The sequence below is a fragment of the Onychomys torridus genome, chromosome 10, assembly GCF_903995425.1.
Source record: "Onychomys torridus chromosome 10, mOncTor1.1, whole genome shotgun sequence".
Taxonomy (NCBI): Eukaryota; Metazoa; Chordata; class Mammalia; order Rodentia; family Cricetidae; genus Onychomys; species Onychomys torridus.
Window position 1 is genome coordinate 63,472,640 of NC_050452.1, and position 26,743 is coordinate 63,499,382.

General features: G+C 34.6%; 2 protein-coding genes across 4 annotated transcripts in view; one reads left to right on the forward strand and one right to left on the reverse strand.

Annotated features, from left to right (window-relative positions):
• Window positions 1-5,488, forward strand: part of Lcorl (ligand dependent nuclear receptor corepressor like) — a 183,539-nt gene extending 178,051 nt beyond the window's left edge. For 2 of the 3 annotated variants that reach the window (XM_036200243.1, XM_036200250.1), the window contains one exon: window positions 1,410-1,489. In XM_036200243.1, the coding sequence (XP_036056136.1) occupies window positions 1,410-1,423 (14 nt within the window). In that variant the 3' untranslated portion in view covers window positions 1,424-1,489. Of the gene's footprint in view, window positions 1-1,409 lie in introns of all 3 variants that reach the window. The other variant, XM_036200249.1, reaches the window with a different exon arrangement.
• Window positions 3,134-26,743, reverse strand: part of Ncapg (non-SMC condensin I complex subunit G) — a 31,645-nt gene continuing 8,035 nt past the window's right edge. Inside the window, exons 8-21 of the mRNA XM_036200252.1 lie at window positions 26,408-26,548; window positions 24,472-24,595; window positions 22,086-22,169; window positions 21,646-21,825; window positions 16,205-16,315; window positions 14,791-14,910; window positions 11,578-11,802; window positions 10,005-10,186; window positions 9,423-9,597; window positions 7,600-7,761; window positions 7,251-7,386; window positions 6,666-6,740; window positions 4,783-4,852; window positions 3,134-3,911 (exon numbers count right to left, since the gene is read on the reverse strand). Coding sequence (XP_036056145.1) covers window positions 3,788-3,911; window positions 4,783-4,852; window positions 6,666-6,740; window positions 7,251-7,386; window positions 7,600-7,761; window positions 9,423-9,597; window positions 10,005-10,186; window positions 11,578-11,802; window positions 14,791-14,910; window positions 16,205-16,315; window positions 21,646-21,825; window positions 22,086-22,169; window positions 24,472-24,595; window positions 26,408-26,548 — 1,909 coding nt within the window. The 3' untranslated portion in view covers window positions 3,134-3,787. The remainder of the gene's footprint in view (window positions 3,912-4,782; window positions 4,853-6,665; window positions 6,741-7,250; window positions 7,387-7,599; window positions 7,762-9,422; window positions 9,598-10,004; window positions 10,187-11,577; window positions 11,803-14,790; window positions 14,911-16,204; window positions 16,316-21,645; window positions 21,826-22,085; window positions 22,170-24,471; window positions 24,596-26,407; window positions 26,549-26,743) is intronic.

A 26,743-nucleotide genomic window follows, 5' to 3' on the forward strand; every position in this document is an offset into this window, starting at 1 on the left:
AGTAACTGTAAATTGTACAGAAGAAATCAGAAATAGGTTACAGGAGTCTGAATGTGCCGCTACCCAGTTCTATCAAGTCACTTACATGGAGATTCCTCAATATTCTCAATACTGATAGGAAGATTCAGAGACACTGCTGGAAAAGGCTTAAGAGTGCTGCAATCCATTTAAACTAATAGTTAAGTTAAACAAGTTAGTGTTTATCAGGCTGTTAAACCGAGTATGAGCCTAAGAGTAGGCATTACCCATAAAGTGGAGTAACTTTTCTTCTTCGTTTGCATAAATTTAAGGAGCTGGATTATTTGAGGCATTTCATTATTTCTATTTTTGTTGAGCAACTGCCACATATTCAGCATTGCTTTATCTCCAGAGTTAAGTGTACCAATCTCCTTTCTTTAAGATCTAGAAGAGGATATCAGACATGGAACAATATGGAGAACCAAGAAAAGTTCTATCATTGTTTTACCAAGTACTGAAATAGGTTCTGAGATGCAAGATTTGAGTCAGGCTCTGAAACATGAAAAGGTCTGATTAAGCAGAGGACAAGGTTACCTAAGTGATGACATTCAGAAACAAATGGGACTGTGCCCATTTGCATGTGAAATAAGACAACAGTCTTCCAAGAACCACAGGGCATGTATTATTGAATAACCACACGGAAGACAACCTCTGACTAACCCAACTATGTCCAAATAAGCCATCAACTCCAGTAATGTAAAAAAAGCAAGAGGAAAAGGCAAGCAGAATACTAAGTATCCTGTAGGTGCTACCTCCGTTCCTGTGTCAAGCTGGCCACCAGATAAGACAAGCTGTACAACTTGATACTCTACTACCAAAACATGCCTACTTTTTTTGTCTACTCCTAATGACTACTCAGTCCACTAGAAAGCTAACAGAGCAAGGAAAAAAGGAAGGGTTATGTTTCCAGTTCTACACCAATACAGTATGACATCATATTTATAGTTAACTTTCAGAGACTCAGTTCATCACTGTAAATATACAGCCTTGTTTAGCTATGAAATTAAGATGAGATAATTGCATGTGAATGAGTCTAGAACACAATAGGAATTAACAAATGTTCATTCTCTTAGAAGTAGTCCTGATGCTAAAGGGTTGAACCTTCCAGTAAGTTAAGGCCTTTCTTATATAAACTAAGGTAATAAAGGGATTGACATCTTTTGTACTGGGTTATCTGAGTGAACACCTCGAGGCATACTTACACATGGCATAGTTGATCACACACAGTTCACTAAGACAGCATATGGAACAAGAACTGTCAGGATGATAAATACATTGCTTACTTGCTTTAGGGTGCAAACAGTATTCCAAACTTTTCTTCTACAAAGTTAACAGTTTGAATTTTTCACTTAAAATGCCTTATACTTTGTTTTTTGGTTTTTTTTTTACAGAGTACTACAAATGAAAACTGATGAGAGAGTGGATTTGTCTGATGGGAACACAGCAAGCTGCCCATTGAGCCCCATTAAGATGTGCCTTAATCATCCTATTGAATGGAATCTAACAGCAGCATCTCTAGGAAGCTGTACAGTTCATAACCAAAATCTCAAAAATGAAGAAAAATAGTCTGTAGTTCTTGCACTATCTTTATTTTGTATGTCAATATTCTCTCATGAAAACCAATTGATCCTAAAATGTTTCTAGTCCTGTGATCTGTCTTTATATTAAATCATTAGCATTAACCATTTTTATTATAATTCTGGTTTTTTTTTTTTACAAATATTACATAAGACCATAGTGGAGTTTTGTAACAAAAGCAGATTTTGATGTTTCTCTTTTTATTGGTGAATTTTTTAATGCTCTCAGTTTAAATATGTAATTGCCCAGTTCTATTTCTGTGCAGTTTGACCTATACAGATTCTGTAATTTAGAAAGCTAGTATTGTAAAGGTGTGTGATAATGACCTAACCCATGAACAGTTGTGTAACAGGTGGATACTAACTACCTCGAAGCAAACTGGGAAAGGCAAAGGTATCAGTTGGAAGTTTATCTCTTCTAAAGTTATATATGTATAGAAAAATGTTGATTAGCTTATCAAACAGCATGTTTTCATTCATTAAAAAAATAGGTTATCAGTTCTCTTTCTGTAATTTAAAACTCTCATCTGTGGGCCATAAGAGCAATGGCACAATTGCATGTTTACTCCTCTGCAAATTTGTACCTCATGGTAAACAAGAACACTGGTTTAAGTTAACAATTTTGAATGAAAAAAAAAAACAAAAAACTGTTTTTATACCTGTTGGTTTTATTGTATTTTAGCAATTTACTCCAAAGCTTACAGGGATAGCCTATAGAAGCCGGACAATATTCCTTACTAATGCTAATGATGCAAAGTACACCTGCAGCCATGGCTGTTGTCTAAAGTCTGAGTAGTTAAGATTACTACTAATGGTTAGTGATTAAAAGCTGCTTTTCCTGTATCAGAAAAGCAAGCTTTTGGTACACTGTCTAAATGATCATACCATCTTTCTTTTTAGATACTCTGCACATGTACAAATGGGATCATAGTTCATTCCTAAAGGCTTCCCCTTACATCGTGTTATATACCATTTTGGTCCTGCTTACTTCCTAGTCTCTGTGAATTTTTTTAAGATAGGGATTTAATAGGAGCTAAATAATAAGGAATATGAAGCACAGGAAAAGACAAAGAGCCAAGAAATGAAGAACAACAATGTTTTTCATTGGTTTATATCATTAACAGATCTGCCTTTTCCTTTTGCTTAATGAGCATTCTTGCTTTGTAACTTTGACTCTTTTTCTGAGTTCTATGAAGCACATATTATGTACATAGAATAGCCTTTTGGTTCAAAAAACCAGCAATATTTCCTTCACTCCATCTCAGAACATCAGTTGAAATAAATGGCCCCTGGCAAATAAATTTAAAGAAGCACAATTAATAAAAATTTCATGTTAGAACATTTTTATACGAAATAAAGAGAAAAGGTCATTATCAGGAATAATGTAGGTGTTTCATTGGATATGGCAGAAATAAAAAGGACTACTTTTATACAATGCAGCTTTCAAAACATTTATGTTTCATAAGTGACAATTTTAAAAGATAATTGAAATTGATAGCAAAGAAACTACTCATAAATCAGTACATAAAGATGACTTCTTATAATTTTCATTTCCCATTAGTATTGTTTATCATTTCCAAGTAGATTATACTTTGATGTGCCAAAAACCAATGTATCTTCATGATTAATGTGTGTGGACATCTCCCTCATCCAGAAACATTTATAAACAAGTGTTCCTATATGGAAAGATTTAGGAAGAGAAAATGACCCAGAGGTAAGATTATCAAAAAATACTTAATATGAGAATCATACAATTTTCAAAGCCATTGTTTCATGTAAATAAGGAATGCTTTGGTCCATTATACCAGTCCTCAATGGTAATAAGCAGCTTTCTGTAGAGCTATAAGTACTCACCCCTCAATGCCATTTGTCTGACACTGTCACCTATGTTAGATCTACTCTATTTAAGCTTCTCAAATATAAGCTACTGGGCTTATTATAAATCTTTCCAAATGTCAGTTTCATAGGGTTCACCTTGGGAACCTACTTAAAAGCAGGTTCCTAGGCCCACTTAACATTCTAATAAGAACAAGTCTGGATCCATGCAGATGAATCATACTGACAGATGCCAAAGTCATGTGGCATCATTCCATGTTTCCAGAAACACAGCAGGTATTTCTTATTTTACCACAGTAACTATTAAAGCAAAGAAATAAGCACAACTTCAAAGGACTCCATCCTCATCAACTCTCTTAACTTGCATCTTCATTAAGCACCTGAACAAGATTACGTTTAGTTCTCTCTAGTGCTGCTGTCTTGGCTCGTCTTGGTAATCTCATCTTCATTTCTGACGGTGGTTCTGGAGCATCATGATCACTAGACAGATGTTGAAAATAAATTCATTTAGATATAAGCTTTAAAAGTCAGAATATTTATAAAGAAAACTTAGTTTCTGACATTCTAACAGTGTATAATTGATAGCCTGAGTCTATTAACTAAGCTTAAAACTAAAATCCCAAGCAATAACCAAAAAACACTGGCTGGATGGCTGTCCTGCCACATGAATCACAGAACAACTGGCTAATTTGGTAATTTTTAATCTACTGGTGAAGCCTGGTGTCATGAAAAAAGCAAACACAAAGCTTTTATAGTTAAGCTTGTAAGTACATAGAGACCACAACAATCTGTCCTAAACAGAGTTTTGGAATTCAAGTGAAAAAACATTACTATGTTCTCTTAATATTACGTTAGTAAATTACCAAAACAATGTTAAGTTCTCCCAAAAGCACTTAATCTAAGAAAATATGCACCGTCCAATACCAATGAATAAATGAATGCAAGTCAGCTACAAACTTTTCAGGCTCCACTATGGCTTGACATTGACTGAAAATAAACACTATTAATATAAACCACTAATACACTAAAGTTATAAACAGAATTGTAGCAGAAAGAATCCAAATGTTATCTAAATCAAGATAAAGAGTCATACACAAGGTCAGGTAATGAGAATACATAGAAATTGAGAACACATTAAACTACTATGAAGGTGATGCCAACTAATAAAAATACACACCTCTTCATAAGTCTAATTTCTTGATAGAGAATTTCAGACTGTTTGCCAAAGTCACAGATATTTATGACTTTTACTATCTTGTAATATACCAAGTTTCTCTGCCAAGAAAATTACTTCTGAGCAAATTAAAAGTTAAATGGCATCTTCTGTGTCTTGTAGAAATATACGACATACCTTTCAGAGCCAGTCTCAGGAGCCTGACGTCTCCTGTTGGTCCTAGATGAAACTGGTACTTTTCTCCGTCCTTAAAGACAGTATAATTTATTGGCAAAATTTTAAATGGTTTCATGTTTCTAAATCTAGTTTCCAGGGTATCTAAATCTTTACTTTCAGCACAACAATCTCCTTCAACACATTTTCTTATTCCTAGCCACCTTTATGTTTATCTTTGAAGCACTACTGCCTAGCTAGACTGGCCTCAAACTGATGGACTCAAGCTATCCTCACACAGCCTCTATAATAGCTGTTATTACAGTCTGACACTGTCATACCTGGCTTCAAATTTAAACAGCAAGAAACAGTCTGCTTGTAAAATACTTCAATGTATACATGACAAATTCAAATGTTCTTAAATATAATTCAATGCTTGTTTATAAAAAAAAAAAAAAAAAAAAAAAAAGAGGACCTCTATACACCAGGGTTTACTTGTTAGATTATTTTACAAGGTTGAGGACTAAGAACTGGAGAATGTAGTTCAGTGGGTAGAGTGCTTGCCTAGCAGGTACAAAGCCCTGGTTTGAGTGACCATGTAAAATGGAGCATGGTGGTACAACACCTATATTCCAAACCTATAATCAGAAGTTCAAAGCCAATAGTGAATATATCTAGCCTAAGATATATGAGAACCTATTCTGAAAAAGGAAAAAAAAAAAAAGAGAGACATACTAAATCTGGCCTGCAAGATTCCTCACTTCTAAGAAGTAAAATGTAGAATATATACATTAAGTTTGGACTATTAAAAAAAAAAAAAAAAAAAAAAAAAAAAGAGGTGGAGTGCTCATACTTTATACTCTGTAACTAAAATCTGATCAAAATCAACTGTTCATTTGACAATTCATTTGAAAATTGTATATGTTCTACTCATTGTTACATATCTCCCCTCAGAGTTTATTTATTTGCTTTCACTAATGTATTTACCCCAGAAGACATTCAAGAATATAGAACTAATTGGGACAATACCCAGTAATTGGTGTTTAAATAACTGGCTTGTTATGAAAAATATTATGGCCAGATTCTATTCTAGAAAAGATTAAATATACTTAAAACAGAGCCATAAAATATTTTCCCTAATTGAAATCATGTTTGGCTCATGGGTGGGACTATTAGTGTTCTTGATGGTAGGTCTGCTTGGATGTACTTTCTTATTCTTCTGTAATAAGCATGCATTGCTTTTGTAATAAGGAATTAATAAAACAATTAAAAAGGCCTTGAATTTCAGATTTTTTTCCCCGCGTGGTCCCCTACTAGTATACATGTATTTATTCCAACAAATACTCTACTGTTGGATACCCCTTGGGAAACTGAATTGGGGGTGAAAAAATACAATTAGATGGGGAAAAGGAAGTAAAAAGAAAAGCAAAATTTCAAGGAGGAAAAAAATGGTCATCCACACAAAATAATACTACTAAAAATATAAAACTATTATTTAACCTTTTTTGTTTGGTTGGTTTTGTTTTTTGATACAAGGCTCTTTACAAAGCCCTGGCTGTCCTAGCACTCACTATGTAGACCAGTCTGTCCTCAAACTCACCTGCCTCTACCTCCCAAGTGCTGGGATTAAAGGCGTGACTCCTGGCAATTTAACCTATTCTTAATTTACCTACAAAGAGCCCTTAATTATATAATCTTCTATATATTTTTCATTCAAAAGCATCTGGAGCAATAATAATCTTACAATCTTCAGAAAAAACAAGAATTCCCATCAACTGAAGGAAGTAAAGGAAGTTAAGCATACCAAAGACATTCAACTCTTTATTCCGAAGAAAGTAAAGCCTTCCAAGGTAGTATTTTAACTTGAAAACAGTTGTATTATAAGATGCAGTCAATCCACACATTACCTCTGTTAGTCTTTCGTTGTGTGGATTTGGATGCTTGAGTTCCTTTCACATCCCTCCGAGGAGTCATATATTCTTCTATACATGGAATCATACAAAAATAAAAACAAAGGCAGTCTGGTTTTTTAAGTCATCTTTTTATCTCACTTTTTATCTCACGTAAAACAAACATAAAATAGTTCTATAGGCAGCTCCTGATGATTACAATAAATCACCCTTCCAAAAGTGTGAAGACTACAAAATGAAGCTCCTGGTGAGATGTTAGTAAGGAAATGTACTCAAATACATTGAAAAGTGGAATAAACACATGTATAACAGCTTTTCCCAAGAGATGAAAAAAGATTTTTGTTCATTTCTGAAATTCAATCAAAACAGAATAAAAATCTCAGTAAAAATGAAAAATATAGCCAGGCGGTGGTGGCGCACGCCTGTAATCCCAGTACTCAGGAGGCAGAGGCAGGTGGATCTCTGTGAGTTAGAGGCTAGCATGGTCTACAGAGCCAGTGCAGGACAGGCTCCAAAGCTACAGAGAAACCCTGTCTCGAAAAACAAAACAAAACAACAAAAAAAAATGAAAAATATAATTACCATCTTCATTCTGAAGAACATTTGTAGTCGTGTTGACATCCTGTGTTATTACAGTTTGGTCAAATTCTTTACTTCCTTTTCCTAACTGAATCTTGATTTTCTCCAAAGCTCTCAGACATGTCCTATCTGTTACTTGCTGGGGGAGACATATAAAATAAATTAATCTGTCAAAAGTTATATGCCAATATCAATATCAAGTTGTTTGTAAACATTCTTAAATTATATGCAATTCATGAAGGAAACAATTATTTCAAATGAGCAGGCAGAATATATAATAACAGTTATTACTTAATACATCCGTCTAAATATATGAACATGAACTACTCAAGAGTATTCAAAACTGCTTTACCTCCAGAATCTCATCCAATAGAAGCAAGAGATCTTTTGTAACACTGCTACTGAGTTCTAGAGAACTCAAAGCTTTTGTATAAACCCGATTTTCTGGTGTGCATGGACTTGTTAAGATCTTATTACAAATTTTTATAGCCAAGTTGTCATGTACTGTTAAGGCCTAAAAAATTAAAAATAAAAAGCTCTATAAAATGAAAATGCTTTCATCATAATACAGTTCTATATATCAAACAAAATATTTCTAGCTATCATGCAAAAGTCTCATTCACAAAATGTCTAAACCTAAATTTACATCTCCCTGCCTCCAAAAGAAGCTCCTGTTATTAGCTATAGTGGATACTACGGTACAAAGAGCAGGTCTACCCACTTTAGGATTGAAGTATCACCCAGTTGTTGAAATGATCCAGCTGATGAAAGTGGGCCTCTCCCAAACTCACACCATTGCCCTTAAAGGTCAGTCCACACCCAATGACTAGCCAAACAATGAACAGGTACCACAGTGGAGCTCATTTCAATGCTGAGCAACTTAAAAGAACATCTCAGTTCTAGAACTCCTGTAAAATCAACTGAAACTATTTAGCTGCCAATTCAATCTGGCCTATGCCCCAGAATATGTTGCTCACTCTCCCAAGAATTCTATGAAGTATAATGTTACTCACACTTAAGACTATAAATTTTTCTTAGATTTAACCATCTCTTTTGCCTCTCAAGCTTTCTCCAAATTTTCTCACCAATTCACCTCATATAACCATCAATGACCATTAAATGAGTATTCTTGGTAAGTAGGTCTCATCCTATTAACTCTTTAATACTAAGTCCTCTATATACACTGCACATAGGGCCAACTCCAACCTCTGCATAATCACCTACATTTATTGTCTTTATATATCTATATATCTATGTATCTTCCATTTCTATTCAATCCACTTTTCAAATCCCAACCAGGCCCTAGGCAGCCAGGTAATCCTGGCTACTTGGGAAACTGAGGCAGGAGAACTGCAAAATCGAGGCCTGCCTGAGCACCTTAATAATGCCCTGCCTCAAAATAATAAAAAGAGGGCTGGGGATATAATTCAGCAATAAAACAGTCGTATAGCACCAACAAAACCTTAGTTGTAATTTCCAACAATGCAAATAAAACTAATGATATGCTCATTGTTCCTATAAGAAATCTTATATTTTTCTAAAGTCCAAAAGCACATGATAGCTAATAACTGTTCCTTAACATATTTTGCTTAATATCCTTTGTAATATAATCTTCCCAATAATATATATTGTTGTGACACAGTAGTCACTAAATAACAAAAAAATATACAAATACAATGAAACTGTCAACTTCCAGTTGGCATCTGAAATCATTAAGACATCAAATTTCTATAGTATTCAAAAATGTCATTAAAGGATTTTAAAACCCAGTTTAATTATAATTATAGGTGGGCTTGCAGTTGACTTATTTGCTCCACTTAAGAGCCAAAATAAGCTTGAGAAAAACTCTTGCCTTTAAATTGTCCTCATTACATTTGCAGATGTAATAAGTCTCAGATAATAGAGGTCATTACTTCCATGATTACTTTACGAGGTGAGGAGAAAGGTATTGGAAATGATGAAGGGCGAAACATTTGCAATCATCATTTCTATTTCCATGATTTACCCAAAGATCTTGTTCCCCTCTTAGAACTGCTTTATAAACCAGAAAAACAAAAACCTCAAAATATAAATGTAATTCATCACATTTCAAAGAACCTAGCAGAAGGAATTAATTAATCAAACAACAATGATATTCATTCAGTTGTATTGCCACCCAGAGGCTAACATACACACCTGATAATCTTGGGAATTCTTTCCCTGAGGATTTAATTCACTTGGTCTTGTCAGATCAACAAGCAACTCAGCAACATTTATGACATCCACTTCAGCTAAAGGAGATGAGGCCGGAGCACTGGCCAGTGTCTGCAGAGTTGGAATAAAGGCTTCTTCAAAGCATTCCTGATTAGTCCTATGGAAACGAATTCCAACTTTCAGTACAAGGCCAAGGACATCTGCCCTGCTGAAGACTTCAGATCCCATTAACCTTTTTGGCCCTCCCTAACTTCAAGCTTCTGAATAAAGTGATCTGACCAAAAGGAGAAACTAAAAAATCCATTTACAAGTATGCTGGCAAAACGTTATTTGAGGGAAAAGTTTAATTCTAAAATATGCACAAAACGTATCTATAAGGTATACTTCCATGCAGGAAAAAGATAAAAATCTGGTTATATAAAATTTATGTTACATTCTTACCATTAACATACTGAAAGAAGGTGTATCAACAACAAAATGACATAGATATAATTCAGATGTGCATGGGGGGGGGGGGGTGTCCTAAATATGACTTCAAATAAGATGTTAGCAATGACTCAATACCTGCTTGCAAAAGCAAACATGGGGAAAAACACGCCTAGACAATGTCGAAGTCGAACATCCTCTTCAGTTACAGGATTATACCATAACAAAATAAGACGAGAAAGAATCCTGCTGCTGACCAGAATCCCAGAGAACATCAGCTTGGCTAGTCCTTCTGCAGCTCCTGTCCTGAGTTCAGACACCTAGTAGAAATGACACTCAATCAGAAAGTTTTATCTCCAGTTTCTTTTTATAGTCATGTGTAATATTTTTAAAAAACTATCCAAAAAACATTAATTTTATTATGAATTTGATAAAAGTACAATATAATTGCAGGTTTGAAGCTAGCTTTTCCTACAAAGTAAGTTATAAACTGAATATGGCTGTCTCAGAAATCAGAACTAAAATAAAATACTTATGGGATTACAATGAATAGTGCCCAGAGAAGTTTTGTAGTAATAAATATCTACATTTAAAAAAAAAAAAAAAAATCTCAAATCAGTAACATAAATTACACCTTACTGAACAGGAAAAGAGCAAATAATCAGATTGTAAAACAAACAAAATTTAGAATTAGGTAAACAATAGAAAATATGGAGAAAGAAAATCAGACATAAGGAAACTATGGATGACTATCACTTATGAAAACATGAAAAATTTTCCATCAAAATAGCAAACCAAATTCATTAGCACAGTGAAAGGGCTATATGCATCATGAGCAAGCAGCATTTATCACAGAAATGCACAGGTGGTGCATATGAAATCAAGTAATGTTACATACTATTATCAACATATCAAAGAGAAGGAAATCCCTCATGATCATAATGACTGAAGCAAAAAGAACACTTGACAAAATTAAACATCTTTTTATTAAAATACAAACACAAAATAACCATGGATATAAGAATAGAAAGTAATTCTCTCAAAATGACAAAGGGCATTCATGAAAATCTTATAACCAACACCACATTTATTAACAAGATTCACAACTTTCCCCTTAAAACCAAAAATATGACAAGTACATCTGCGTCAACCACTTAACACTGTACCAGAAAATGAAAAAGAGCAATGGAACAAGAAACAAAAGGCGTGACATTAACATTGAACCTATTCAAAAATAACATGATTCTACAAAGAAAAATCCCAAAAAAACCCATTCAAAAGTTACTTGTTAATAAGCCAATTCAATTCAGCAAAGTTGTAAAGTTACACACACACACACACACACACACACACACACACACACACCCTCAACTGAATTTCTGTTCTAGATCAGTGAACAAAAGGAAATGAAGAAAAAAAGCAAAATATAATTAATAAAAAATATTTTTAAAAGAGGCAAAAATGTTCATTTGCAACAGTATCTGTTCTAATTTCATTTCTGTTACTGTGATAAAAATACTGTGACAAAAGAATTTTCAATTCTTTGCACAACAATTTGATAAAACTGTAATAACTGTAAAATTTATATTTTAAATTAATATTTTTTAAAATAAAATTGTCTCAAAGGTAAACTTTGGTACAAAAATTAGAACTAAGAACATAAACACAGGCTGAAAATATTTCATAACTGTAGAGCTGAATGATTTCCTACCTCGCTATCTAAGAAATCAGAAAGGAGCTTCAGAACGTTCTTAGCTGCAGCAGTCTCTTCATCATCTTTCTCTTCTTGTTCATCATCACTGTTTATTTCTGCACCTTCACAGTGAACGGCCTGAACTTTCTTAGTTTTAAATGGTTCAATCCCAAATGTCATCAGTTGGTCAAAGATTGCCTTTAAAGCACTGATTTTTATTGTGACATCATCAATTTGCAAAACCTACAATTAGACATGTACCCAAAAAAAATTTAGTAAAACAACTTAATTCTATATCCTGAATAAAAGCATCTTTTCTTAGTTAAATTTCAGTGACAGTATTAAATGTAAACAAAACAAAATTTTTCAGAATTATAATTAAAATTTCAATTTTCAAAAAGAAATATGTTTATTTAACATCTGGAGCTTTAGTCCTTAAATCAAACTTTGCAGTGGGAAAAAAGTTCTGGAGTCAGATCTGGCTGGATTGTATTATTTGGTCCTTGCATAAGAAAAAAAGGTAAAATTTTATCATTTTCTAAGTTCCAGAAAAACTGTATAGTTACATGTAAACTGTTTTCTCTGCCAACCAAAATAAAAAAAAAAAAGTACATTTTGATGAATTTAAAACGGTTACCATGTCAGTACACTTAATAAATTTAGACTTCAGCTGCCAACTAAATGCTATAAAGCAGTTTAAGGAGCTAGGGAAATGGTCTAGTTGGTTAAGTGCCTGCCAAACGTAAGCATGAAGACCTCATTTCAGATAACTAGCATCCACACGGGAAGCTAGGTGCATAGCATTCTCTAACCCTATCACTGGGGGACGACAGTGTAGATCCCTAGTGCTCATTGGCCAACCAACCAAACCAAATCAAGGAGGTCCTGGTTCAGTGAGAGATCCTTGTCTTAAAGTTAGATGGAAGAGAAACTGAGGAAGATACATAGATCTTTGCATATGCACACAAACAGTTTAAGTCTATCTTGAGTTAAGAACTACACAGCAAATTACAAAACCACAGGGGAAAGGGATTCTATTATGAAAGATTAACTAAAATCATTTCTCTTGTTGGTCAAATTAGTATATTAGAAAAATGACTTATTTTCAAAACTTTGAGGAGAATTTCAAGAACATATCCACTACATGTTTTGAGAATGAGTCCTGTAAATCTGCCAAAACCAAATTCTCTTAACAACATGTTATTAGGATGGCTCTGGAAACTCCAGAAACACTACTACCTCAGCATCCACAGTTTCTTTATTACACTCATGCCCCTAATATGCAACAATAGCTACCAATATCCACTTCTAAGGAGATTTTTAAGATGAAATAATTCCCCTCTTCTGCTTTTCTAACAAATCTTTACACATTATGTCAATTTTTATTATTAGCACTTAACAAGTTTTTCTTACCCCAATATAGACATTTCATTACTTATCTAAAAGTTGTGCAATGAAAGCCTTGAGAATACTTTTTTTTTTTTTTTTTTGGAAGCTGAGGACTGAACCCAGGGCCACTGAGCTAAATCCCCAACCCCGAGAATACTTATATTTAAAAAACTTTTATACAGCTAGGCATGGAGGTACACACACACCTTTAATCACAGCAGTATGGGGACACAGAGGCAGGCATATGTCTGAGTTCAAGGCCAATCTAGTCTATAAAGTAAGGTCCAGGACAGACAGGGTTACAAAGAGAAATTGTCTCAAAATATCAAAAATAAATAAATAAGGTAAACAAACACACACACACACACACACACACACACACACACACACACACACAGAGTACCCAACTTTTATAAAGATATAAGATTGTATCTACTTAGTAATTATCTTCTTTTGATCATGGACTCTGCTGTATATACTAAGAAAAGGCTAAACAATAAATAAAGAAATAAAAAATAAATTAAAAATCACAACTTGAAACAGTATACAAAATATAGGCCAACTTCAGAAGTTTTCTGCCCTTCAATCTGCTATCATTCACAAATTCAACTTTAAAAACATGGCCAGATCCAACAATTGTATTAAGTGAGGTAACTTATTAGACTGTTGAATCCCAAGCTAACAATACGTATAGGGACATATACAAGTGGAGTGGGGTTATGCACAAGAGAGGAAAAAGAAGGGTTCAAAGAATATAGGACACATTTGACATTAAAGCAGAAGGGAGGTTCTAAGAGGTAGAAAGGTATGGAGTGGAGGGCCGGGGTCAAAAAGAATCAAAAAACAAATTTTCTTCCCTGAATCATTCATAGTGAAAATCTGTGTTTTCAGTTTAAGTTCCTGGAAGATATGAACATCCTGCAAACTCTTTCTCCTGGTATAGGTCACTTTGCTTAGATATGTGTCCTCCTGTTCCTCCAATAGGCAAAACAAAGGACTACCCCAAGACCTCTCTCCTCTATTCTTTTCTTCACTAAGAAACTCAGATGTGTGAGGTGGAGAGGTTGCTCAGCAATTAAGAGCAGCTAATGCTCTTGCAAAGGACACAAACTCAGTTCCCAGCACCCATGTCAGGCAGCTCAAAACCAGATGTAACCCCAGCTGTAACTCTTGGGGATTCAATGCCCTCTTCTGCCTCCAAACATGGCGCATACACACACACACACACACACACACACACACACACACACACATACAGAGACAGACAGAGACAGAGAGACAGAGAGAGAAAGACAGAGACACAGACACAGAGAGACAGAGAGAAATGTTAAAAAAAAATAATAAAAATAAGGAACCCAAGTATTTCTAAGGTTTGCTCTTTGAACTTTTCTCTATGATTCTGAATGTCAAACTATGATTAAGTCCACATCAATGAAATAACTTCCTTCCCTCTTCTCATTCCTATTCCTGATGCTGCTATGCTCTATTTCTGCTCAGCTGGCATAACCCATATTGATTTCTCACTGTTTGTTCAGGAATGCAAGCTCCAACAGCACAGACTTAAGTTGGTTCTCTTCATCACTTGGTATTGTATTTATCTAAGCTGAGAACACTTATAGCACAAAGTATGTGCACTCATATAAGCTACCTGACTCATCTTAAATTGTTACTTCATTTTTTTTCTAGAAGAACATCTTAATATCAAAATAAAAACTGAATCCCTAAAGATTATCCATAATCACCGATAAGCAGCTGAACATATCTAGATTATTAACATATCACCAGAGATACAAAGCATTTCAGAAAATAAACACATGATTTTTGTCATAAAATAAATCCTACCTGTAAGAATAACATAAAGTGTTTACTTGCAAAATCCTGACTCTGTAGTCCACAGCATCCCAAGCACAAAACAGCCAAATTTCTTACTATAGGATGAACACTTATTATTCCAGGAAGAATCTACAACAAAGTAAAAATTAAAATAATTTTGACCAAGGCAAGAAATTTACAATGCCATATTAAAATAACAATCAAAATGATGATTTCCATATGATTTTGTAAGGCTATTTCATTTCCATACTATTCCATGATATTAAAAAAGAAAGTTTTATCAGTTAAAAAAATGGAAAGGGGATAATTATAAAGTTAATTAAGCAGAACACAGCCAGAGCACCTTTCCTGTTTCAATATGTAACATTCCCACATCTGCTAATATTGATTCAAGGATTCCCAATGCTAACAAAATGAGACAAAACTCCTTAATATAATGTGTAGTACTTCCTACATCCTCAGTTCAGACACATTACACAGTGTTTTTAACATGTTCAACTGTCTGATTTTGATGCCTCCTAGTCAGTACCGCCCAACAGAAATAAAATAAAGGCCACAAATAAAAACCACATGTCATTTTGGTTATTTTAAAATCTACATTAAAACAAAAAGAAATCAGGAAAGTATAATTTTTATGTTATAGTTTATCTTACATACTCAAAATATTGCTACAGAATGTAAATGATAAAAACTATTAGTGAGATAAATTTATGTTCTTCCATCTTTAAAACTATTATTATAGTATGCATCAATCTAAACTAGTCTTTAATAGTTACAAGGGCTCTGGTTTTAAATGTTCTTCCCTTTCCTTTTCACATATCTTTTAAATATCATAGCAAGATCATTCTCCTTGAATAGGTCAAACCCTGTGATTAAGTTAACTTATGACCTTATAAATCTTCATAACCAGTATCAATAGCCTCAGTAACTATTTTTTATATTTTTAATTACATCCTTTTCCTTCTTCCCTTTGCTCCCTTCAACTCCCACCCACTGCATGCTCCCCACCCCTCACCCCACTAAAATTGATGGCCTCTTTTTTGTTATTATCATATATATATATATATATATATATATATATATATATATACATACACACACACACATATATAATCTATTTTTTAAACAATGTTGTCCCCACTTAAGCAGAAGATCTAGGTTGGCAATTTGTATGTTTTGTATTTTATGTACACTATATTTCAAGCATTTCTTAGATAATATGCATTCAATGAACATATGTTGAGTGAACCGTTAAAAATGCATTATCTTATTCTACATACTATGAAGTAGTCACTATGCATATAGTTCATTATTTGTATTTATCAGATATTTTAAATGGTAGTCTTTTAATTATTTTAAGCACTAATGAACGTATTATATACTAAGGTAAAGGCGTATAAGGCCTCGGAGGCTAGCAGTGTACCAAAGATTCAATGATCCCATTCATAGTTGCACCAATTCCGGTTGAAATGGATATCTGCTTCAATAGTTCATAGCACAAAATAAGACACTTCTGTAATGTTTCAGCATCATTCTAAAATTAAAAACAGAATATCCAGCATTAGTAAGAAACTCTTTTGCCTGTCTCTCAAACAATTGGCTCTCTTGAGACTTTGTCTATGGCATATTGTCACTCTGTTTCCCAGGCTATTGGATCCAACCATGCAACCCTAGTTTTCATTTATGAGCTAGCCAAGTGCTACTTATCAGTTTCCTCCTAGATTGAAACTTTCCATCCTGAAGGGAAGCTCCTTAAACAGAAGGTAAACAACTCAAAACAAATTCAGGAATCACTGAAAGTGACCAGAATCACTAGGCCCCTCCTTGCAAGAGTAAACAGTAAAAAGCTGAAAAGATTTTCAGACAAGCCACCTGCAAAGACTGACACTAGACCAGTTGCCTGAAAGAAGCAGAAATCAGTTGAGCTACTTGTTAAGCGGATTAGCTCCAGGTTCCCAGCTTTGTTAGCTGTCACCAACTCTAGACTGGGTTTTGGTGATGTAGATGTCTTGTCAGTCATTTCTGCTCCTGTAAGAAACTCCAATAAAACTCATGGTTCACCAAGTTGGACTTTGGTGGTATCTGTACTTTGGTCTATCATGGGACCCCTATCTAGGTGAGATGTGTGCATTGCATCTCCCAAGGAAAAGTTTTGTCACATAATACCCAGCTATTTTCAAAATGTCAACTTCTTATATAAAACTAATATAAGACACTTCTTCTTGCATGTTCCACGGGCTCCTCAAAGTCAACACATCCAAAATGGAACTAACTCATTACTAAGTTCCTAAGTCATGCATTCTATCGTCATGATATCATGGCCATCTCTCTCCATTTGTCCAATGCAAAAAAGGCCTAAGAAACTCTTGTTTCTCTCTTCTTCCTATTCCTAACCCTAAATAACTCATATACCTCTTCTATTTGTATTCACTATCATCTCATTCACAGTGCCATCATCCCAAGCTATACTTCTGAAAGTCTGCCAAGAATTATGACTATCTAGGCTTGTATCACTCACTCTCTAATCTATTTTCACACAATACTAACCCTTCTAAGACAGAGTACACATCCTACTCTTTAAAACATTCCTATATCCACCATCATCTCTGAATAAGGTAGATTCTTTAATATTGACTATCTGAGGCCTGACATTTATCTGTCCCTTAACATTTCCTCTGATTTATCTATTTACCAATGCAATCCTTTCTCCATATAAACTGAAGTTATAAAACACAACAAGAATCTTTTTAAAACTCTGGGGCATCGTACATACCGTTACAAGATCTACATTTCCTTAACTACTCGTTAAGAAGAGACAACACAAAGTACATTAAAAGTACACATTTATAGTAACTCTTTAGGTTTGAAAGACCAGTAGGACTTGGGGGCAAATTAGAATAATGAATTCACATTTGTAAAGTTCTTGAAGGAGTAATCACCTGACTAGCCTACCACAGAAACACAATCCTTTAACTTGTTAGGCTGTAATATGTTGATGGTTATTCTTGTAACAACTTGATTGAGCTGAGAAGCAGCTGGTAAACATTAGTAAAGCATACCACAGGATGTGTCTTTGGAAATGTTTCCAAAGACAAGGAAAGAAGGGAAGACTCATTCTGAATACAAGTGGCACCATCCCACAGGCTGGAGGCCTGAACAAGAATCCAAGGCAGGAAAGGAAAAAACAACTTAGGCCTGCTCCCTGTCAGTCAGGATGGGAGCCCCTCTGCTCTACCACACCCTCTAAACCTTAATGTGCAGAAACCTGTGAAAATATGAACCAAAAAACCTTCCTTCCCTCCACTGTTTTCTTAGCTAGTATCTCCAAACAATGAAAGTATAACATGTTAATTTTATTCACATCTCAGGTTAATCTATTTCTTCCACTCAGGAAACTATAGCATTCTACATATACATACTTCTCAATAAAATTTCTATAGTTTCCTGATCACATCATCTATTACATTAGAATTATATGATAATAGTTATGGCTCCCAAAAAGGACAAAAAGACACTCAATGCTGAGATGAAGTCAAGAGATTATTAACTAGATTATTAATCAGGCAGACCACATTTATATATGTTTCCTTATCTGGGGGTGAGGGGATAGGTGGGGTCAGGACAGGGCTAGTAATCAAACCTAAGGCCTTGCATGTACTAGGCAGGCACTCTCATTACTGAGCTACCTCTCCATTCCTTGGATTTTTAAAACAGGGCCTCACTTACATAGTCTAAGTTGGCCTTGAGCCAGATCTTGTCCCTCTGACTCAAAGCGCTAATCTTACAGATACACACCATCACACTTGCCCAAATAGTTACTTATTTAAAATCTTTTTGTTGTTTCTCAAATTTAATAGCTGAAGATAAGCCACAAATTGTAAATGAGCTGCTGACTATAAAAATAAATGAGACATTCGCACTAGAACAGTGAGATACTTACTAGGTTAGGATATATTTATGGCTAGAAAGTTTAAAGATTCTAAACCTCTCTTATATATGGTAATCTTTCCTATTCAGGACTGTCTTAAGCACTCCCCAAATCAAAAGTGCAATTATAAGTATGTTCAATACAAAGAAAGGTATTTAAAATATCAAAAACACAAAATGATATTTTATCATATGCTAAAATAAATTCATGACTACAGACATAATCCTTTTAAGAAAGAGATAATTTGTCAAATGACTAAGTTAAAAAACAGAAAAACTTCAAATATTACTAAATATCAAGCGTTTCATTAAAAATAAACAAAGCTGTAACTGCAAAGACAATTTAGTGGTTACAAGTACTTGCTGTTCTTACAGAGGACCAGATCCTGTTCCTAGCACCCACACAGTAGCTCATAACCATTTGAAACTCTAGTTCCTGGGTATCTGATGCTCTCTTCTGACCTCCAAGAGCACCAGGCACACATATGATATACATACATTCATGCAAGCAAAACACTCATACACATAAATAAATTTTAAAAATAAACCTAAATAAATTTTAAAAAATAACAAAAGCTGTGCTATAGAAATGTAGGATATAGATCGGACAAAAGAGTAGATTACTGAATCTACTTTTAAAGAACAACTTGTTTGAAATGTTTTACATTGCTATGAATTTTAGTTTGTTGATACAAATTTAATTGTTATACTGTATATATATTTCTACTCTTGTTTAAGGTATTATGTTTATGTGACTCATTAAAATTGTAATGTATAATTAAGAAATACAGATGAATAATTAGTCATCTATGATAATCAAACTTATAGTCATGTTAGTTAAGTTTTCTAGATATACATAGATATATTTCAATTAGGTAGGTAATCTTCAAACACTTCAAAGACCTACAGAATATGGCATTTAAAATGTTTTAAGAATGGGGCTGGAGAGATGGCTCATAACTTAAGAGCACTGGCTGTACTTCCAGAGGTCCTGAATACAAATCCCAGCACACACATGGTGGCTCACAAACATTTGTAATGAGATCTGGTGCCCTCTTCTGGTATGCAGGCTGAACACTGTATACATAATACATAAATAAATCTTTAAAAAAAGAAAAAAAATTATAAAAAAAAGTTTTAAGAACTTTGACTTTTCTGGACATTGAGATGTCTGCTCCTGACAGTGCTAATTATTTCAAAGAGAATGATGGACATCCAAGAAACTCCATATGGAGTCTGCTTTCTTTATGGCAAAAGTTAGCCATTTGGGCAAGAAACTGCTCTTGCCTGGACTGCTTGACAGTATGTTATATAAACTAGACATGCAGAACCCATGAGAAAATGACCACCAAACTTTGTCAAAACAGGGTGAGATGGTCTTGAAGGTTCCTGCTTCACAGAGGAGACTGCCAGACATTCTGCAGGACACAAGGAGAAGTGACTGATGAACTTTGTCAATATGCAAGATAATCATTCAAATTTCCTGCTTCACTAAAAAGTTTGCCAAAGACTCTAAGCCTAAAGACAGATGCCCCAACGTTACAGAGGAACTTTGGATGACTGCCCTGACAACCAAATGTCTCTGTCATTTCTAGACTTATGAGAGTTGCTTGCAATGCACTTCCTGTTTACTCAAGTAATATTATATCCTTCTGGCCCTTGATGGAGTTGAAGATTAGATAATTATAATTTTCCTTAGTTATGATAAAAGATAAATTAGATATGAAACTTTAGAATTACAAATATAGGATAGACAATAGAATATTTTCTTTAATTTACCAAATACAAATAGACTAGATATTGTAACTGTAATTCTTGCTTGATAACTGTTCTATTATATGTGATTTTACTGTGTTAAAGTTAAAACCTTCCTTATTTGATTAGACAGAAAAGGGGAAGTGCTATGGGATGTCTTTCTGTATGCTGTGAATATGTGTTACTCTCATTAGCTAATAAATAAAGCTGCCCTGGCCTATGGCAGGGCAGGATGGAGCCAGGTGGGAAAATCCAAGAGAGACAGTGAAAGGAGAAAGGAGAGTAGGAGGAGACGCCAGCCCAACACCCAAGGAGCAAAAGTCAGAAGACCAATAATACCATGGCCACATGGCAACATATAGATCAATAGAAATGGGTTAAGTTATAAGAACTAGCTAGCAAGAAGCCTGACCCATAGGCCACACAGTTTGCAAATAATACAAGCCTCTGTGTGTTTACTTGGGACCAAGCAGTTACGGGACGTGGGTGGGAGAGATTCATCCAGACCTCAGGTCTGGGCAAGACTAAAGAAACTTCCGGCTACAAAGCTGCTTTTTTTTTTTTCCTAACCATGCATATGCACATCTACCAAAGAAGATACCGATATAGTTAAGTATTTCTTTACCAAAGATGTTTTATCCTATCAATAAAAGTCATGGACCTTTCACAAAGGGAAAAATGGATACAACTCCTTTTTAGACCATTCAAGAAAAATAAATGAATAAAACATCTAAGTAAATCACAAGAAGACTAGTTTCCCCAAGAAGAAGGTGTTCAAATTCTAGGGATAAGCATGACAAGGGAACAAGTCCACGCTATAAAAATTAAAGGTATTTTCCAAAGCCTAAAAATGTCAAGGCCTGGTGTGGTGGCATACCACCTTAATCCCACCACTAAGGGCTATGTAGGCATAAACAAGTAGATCTCTGTTAGTTTAAGGGCAGCTCGGTCTACACAGTGAGCTCTAGGCCAGTCAGGGTTATGTTTGAGACTGTCTCAAACACCACAAGTCTAAAAATATAAAACAGAAGTTTCAAATTCAAGTTTCTTTTTTCATATTACTTTATGGTACTGTCACAACTCCCTCCAAAGTAAACACATTCTGATAGTTTAACAAATTAAAGAAAATAAGGTTTGTTGATATAATAGTACTTAAAATTTATTATGAAAAATGACATATACCTTTTCTGTGTGGACTTCTTTAATTTCAAGTTGCTCTGTCTCTTTTAACAGGTTTATTCTAGCATCTTCCAATGTTTTTATCTCTTCTTTTAGTTTTGATGCCTGATCAAAATCCTGTATAGCAATGCAATTTTCCAAAGCTTCTTTAGCCTCAATAAGCTTAACTTTTATTTCAGCCATCTAAAAAAAGATAGAAATTGATCATCTACACAAAAATTAACATGAAAATTAGTCACAATTTCTCAGACTCAGGATTGAAGCAGTAAAGCATAAGATTTCATTTTCCTGAAACAGAGATCAGCAAATCTGTTATAATCTGGTAATGATTTGCATACCCTTAGAGTGTAACACTTAATGACTTGACTTGATGAGAACGTTTCTAAGCAGTCCAGCAGGAGGCAGCATCACTAAAGCACATCTTTGATTTAGAAGAGATTTACCTTGAGTTCCTTCTTTCTTGTATCAGATGGATCAACATCAACAGTAACAATGGGTGCACGAATCTCTGAGATAATTTCTGTGACCTAGTAAAAGTTGTAATTCAAAATATAAGCTGTAATCCATGTTTTATACCAAAAAATGATAACAAACTGCTACATCAAATTCCAAACAAATATCACCTTTGAAAAACAGCAAAAGAATTATCTAAAAGTCATACACACTTGTTTATTACACAATCTTAAGTAAAGACTATGTTGGTTCATTTTTATTGTCCATTTGATTGGACTTGGTATCACCTGAGAGTTATCAGAGAGTGTTTTCAGATACTCCCCCACAAGGATGAATCTTTCCAATGGACAGCCCAGGAAAAGATCTAGTGAAAAAGTAATACTACCTGCCTGGAACAACTGATTTTAAAATGACTGTGCTTGAGAAGAGATGGCTTGTAAAGGTTGATCTACATTGCCAACCTGGCTGAATCTGGAATCATTTAGAAGACACACTTTTGGACATACCAGTAAGGATATTTTTGAAGAGGTTTAACTGAGAGAAAAGACATGATCTAAATTGGGGCATTACCTTCCCACAGGTTGAGGTGCCACGTTGAATAAGAAGCGAAAAGGGGATAACAATCTCCCTGAGCACCAGATTCACCTCTCTTTCAGTGAACAAAATGTGACTGACCAATCACCTCATGTTCCTGTCTATCATAGCTAGAACTTTTCTCAACACCATGCCATCCCCATGACAGACTGTACCCTCAAGGCAAAACAAACCCACCTTCCCTTTCTTTCCTTTCCCTTCCCCACTTCCCCCCAAGTTGCTTCTTGTCAGTTGTATTGGTTACTTTTCTTACTGCTGCGACAACTTAAAGAAGAAAGCATTCATTTTGGCTCAGTTTGAGACTAACAGTCTACCACAGAGAGGAGGTAATGGAAAAAGGAGCATGAAGTAGTCAGCCACAGTGTACTACAGTCAAAGAGCAAAGAAAAGGGAATGCTGGTACTCAGTTTATACTGTCAACTTAGAACCCAAGCACCTAAACTGGTGCCACTCATACTTCGCCCCGTCTAGAAACTGTCTCGCAGACATACCGAGAGGTTTATCTTCTGGTTTGTTTTAAACCAATGTCGAGTTGACATTGATAACCATTACAAGAGGCATTTGGTCACAGCAACAAGACAGCAGCTACACAGAGCAAATGCTAAGACTAACTAAGAGCCGGGCCTTAGACCCAGCACTCGGAGGCAGAGGCAGGGGGATCTGAGTTCCAGGCCAGCCTGGGCTACAGAGTTAGTGCCAGGACAGCCAAGGCTACACAAAAAAAATAAATAAATAAATAAAGGTCTCAAACAAAACAAAACAAAAACAAATGAACAAACAAAAAGACTGAATAGTCCAATCAGATATATTATTTGACTAAAAAGTAACAATTTCTAAGCCATTATGGATACAAGAGACAAATTATCTCTAATGCAATATTTGAAAAGTAGAAAAAAAATGAATTATTGTACCCTAAGATTACTCTCTATAATCTAAAATTGTATGCCTAAAATTCTTAACTCCTTCCTCAGTTCTGTACAAGTAAATTAAAAAAACAAACAGGGTTGGGGATTTAGCTCAGTGGTAGAGCACTTGCCTAGCAAGCGCAAGGCCCTGGGTTCAATCCTCAGCTCAAAAAAAAAAAAAACCAAAAAAACTAATTTTCTTCCTTTGGTACACAATATATAAGCAATGATAATGATTTTTCCTTTCAGAGCCTCTCAGAATGACAGTTCAGAAAAAGGGTGCCTCCCATCTGAATAAGCAAATCCTAGATAACCACTAATTAGGAATGGTATAGAAAGGAAGAATATGTAAAGAGAGGTTTAGACAAACTAATTTTGAACTACCTAGCAAGCAAACTGCTTGGTTTTATTAATCAATACAAATCTATTTCTTTTTGCTATCCCCCCACCCCAACGGGTTAGACCTCATTTCTGGAACTATTGTAGCACATTCAGTTGACTTTTGTATCTATCAAGCATTTCATAAAGCATTAGTAAAAGGTTATATTAGTGTTTTGCATTTGAGTAAAATAGGCTAAAAACTTTCCCAAAGCCACAACTGAGGAATCCATAACTTGTCTTCCTTCTACACACTAGTTCCCAATAATTACAAAGAAAACCTCATCACACTTGTCCCCTCCTCCCATACCTGCTATACTGACTCAACAAAGTAACAGGCATGCTAAGACAGGAAAGTGTTTTAAACTCTGTGTGTGAGAAAAATGTACTCCTTTTTCCTTTTTGCAACATGTTGGACAACACTAATACAGTCAAAGACAAGGATGCTAAAGAGAAGTCTGACTCTTGGATGTCACTGACCAAAAATAAAAGCACTTACAATCTGTATCCTTTTATTATCATCTAAGATGATGTGGAGGAGTATCTCAACAATAACAGAAATTAAGGATACTGGAGTTGTAGGGAGAATAAGAGTCTCCTGCAAAATAGCCAGCAGTCGTTTCCTGTAATTAAAAAGATCTTTTTTAATTGAACTACCACTGTGAAAAAATACACTTTATACATATTTTTTAAGCATTTTTCTTCTTTATTTTCTGTGTGGGTGTGTAAGAGGGCACACTCATGCCTGGACCTAAATGTGGAGATCAAAGAAGAAATTGTCAGAGTTGGTTTTCCCCTTCTCCCTGAGGGTTCCAAGGATCAAATGAAAGTCATTGGGTTTGATAGCACGCATCTTTAACCCCTGAGCCATCTTGCCAACTGAAAATACATTTTTTTCTAACATTTCCTTTTACATTTTAGTTCTTACTTCTGTTTACAACTATAGGTACAAAACTCCATACATACAGACTTTAGGTTAAAAGACAAAAAAAAAAACAAAAACAAAAAACAAAAAAAAAGGGAAAACCAACAATTCATATTCTGCAAACTTTATTAAAAATACACATATAAATTATATTTTTATACCCTGATCTTAAATTAACAAAAAACAGGGGGGAAAAAGAGGTTAATCAAACCATCTATATAGTACTACTTGCTTTCTTTACAATAAATATTTTAAACCAAAAAACCAGAAATTACTTATTCTGAGGTAATTATACTAGGATTATATACATAGATACCCACAGAAACATGGATACATAAGCAATCATGTGCCACATAATGTTTCAGTAAACCTTAGATTACATATCTGATGGATGTCCCAGAAAATCATAATGGAGCTAGAAAGTATCTAATGCCTAATGATATAGTAGCCCTAGTAATGTGGTATGTCAATGCATTTCTCTGGTGATGCTGGTGTAAACAAACATACATTGCCATACATATAAGAGTATAGTACAAGTGATTACATACAACACATCATACTAAATGTTAAATGAGTGTTACTGGTTTACTTAATTATCATAATGTATTTTTTTTACCATTATTGTAGAGTATACTCAGCATATTACTCCTTACTATGAAAGTTGTATTTGCAATAGCCTTAAGCATATTTTGTCATCTTCTAATTATACCAAAGTACCACACAATTAACCTATAACACCTAAATTTATACACTATGCTTGCACACCAACAAAATCACCTAATAACACATTTCTCAAAAATATACCCTAACATTAATGAACTATATATGTGTAAATATGTTTCCATATAAGGAAAGAGGAAAGAAAAATTTTTATAGCATTTCTAGGGTAGACACATCTAGTCATTGTACTAAAACTGTATTTATATATAGGGACTTAGCCAGAGGGTAAGGAAGAAGTGATAATGCTGACCTCTAGACAAGTCTTGGCTGTTACACTCATGGATTCACAGGAACTATGGTTACCTGCACAAGACCTGTAGTCAACATTGCAGTATGGAGGGATAGGGTTCCTGAGGCTCTATTCCCCTGCTGAGAAGCTCCTGGCAGTTGACAACTATTAGGGGAGGGAGAACCATTTTTATTCTGGGGCGCAGCAGGTGGTATGCTGCCCATGATCTGATGGATGGCCACATAACCATGCACACGCACACAACACTAACTGGACCCAGTATGTTAAAAAGAAAGAGGCGGAGGAGGATCAAGGCTCAAGGGACAAGAAGGAACATGTAGAGGATCAAAAGGAGTAGGAAGAGTCTCAAGGTGGATATGATCAAGATACATTGTATCTTGATTTTTTTTTAAAAACCTGATTAACCAGAGGATATATCATCTTCATCGTTTATAGTTATATAAAATTAAAATCAGCATTATCTTTTAAATTAAACCAAGGTAGGTTACTAAATAAATGAAATTAAAAGAAATTAGATCAAATGTTAACATTTAAACATACCTTCCTCCTTCTTCACTGGTATCCAAAGATTTTATAATTAGAATCAATTGCTGACCTATAAATTCTCTTGTCATCAAATTTCCAATATAGGTAAAATCACCTCTCTGTTCTTCATTAACTACTGGGAAGCTCTGGATGTAACTACAGTAAGTAGAATTAATAAAGTAGATGTAACTCAGTGGAAGAGCACTTACATAGCACACACAAGGCACTACAAAATAGTGTAATATCACATACCAACAAATAATGATTTTACATACAGGTAAAAAAAACCAGAAAACAGTACATATACTATATTTTCAAAAGAAACTTACATGTGCATTTAAAACATGTAGA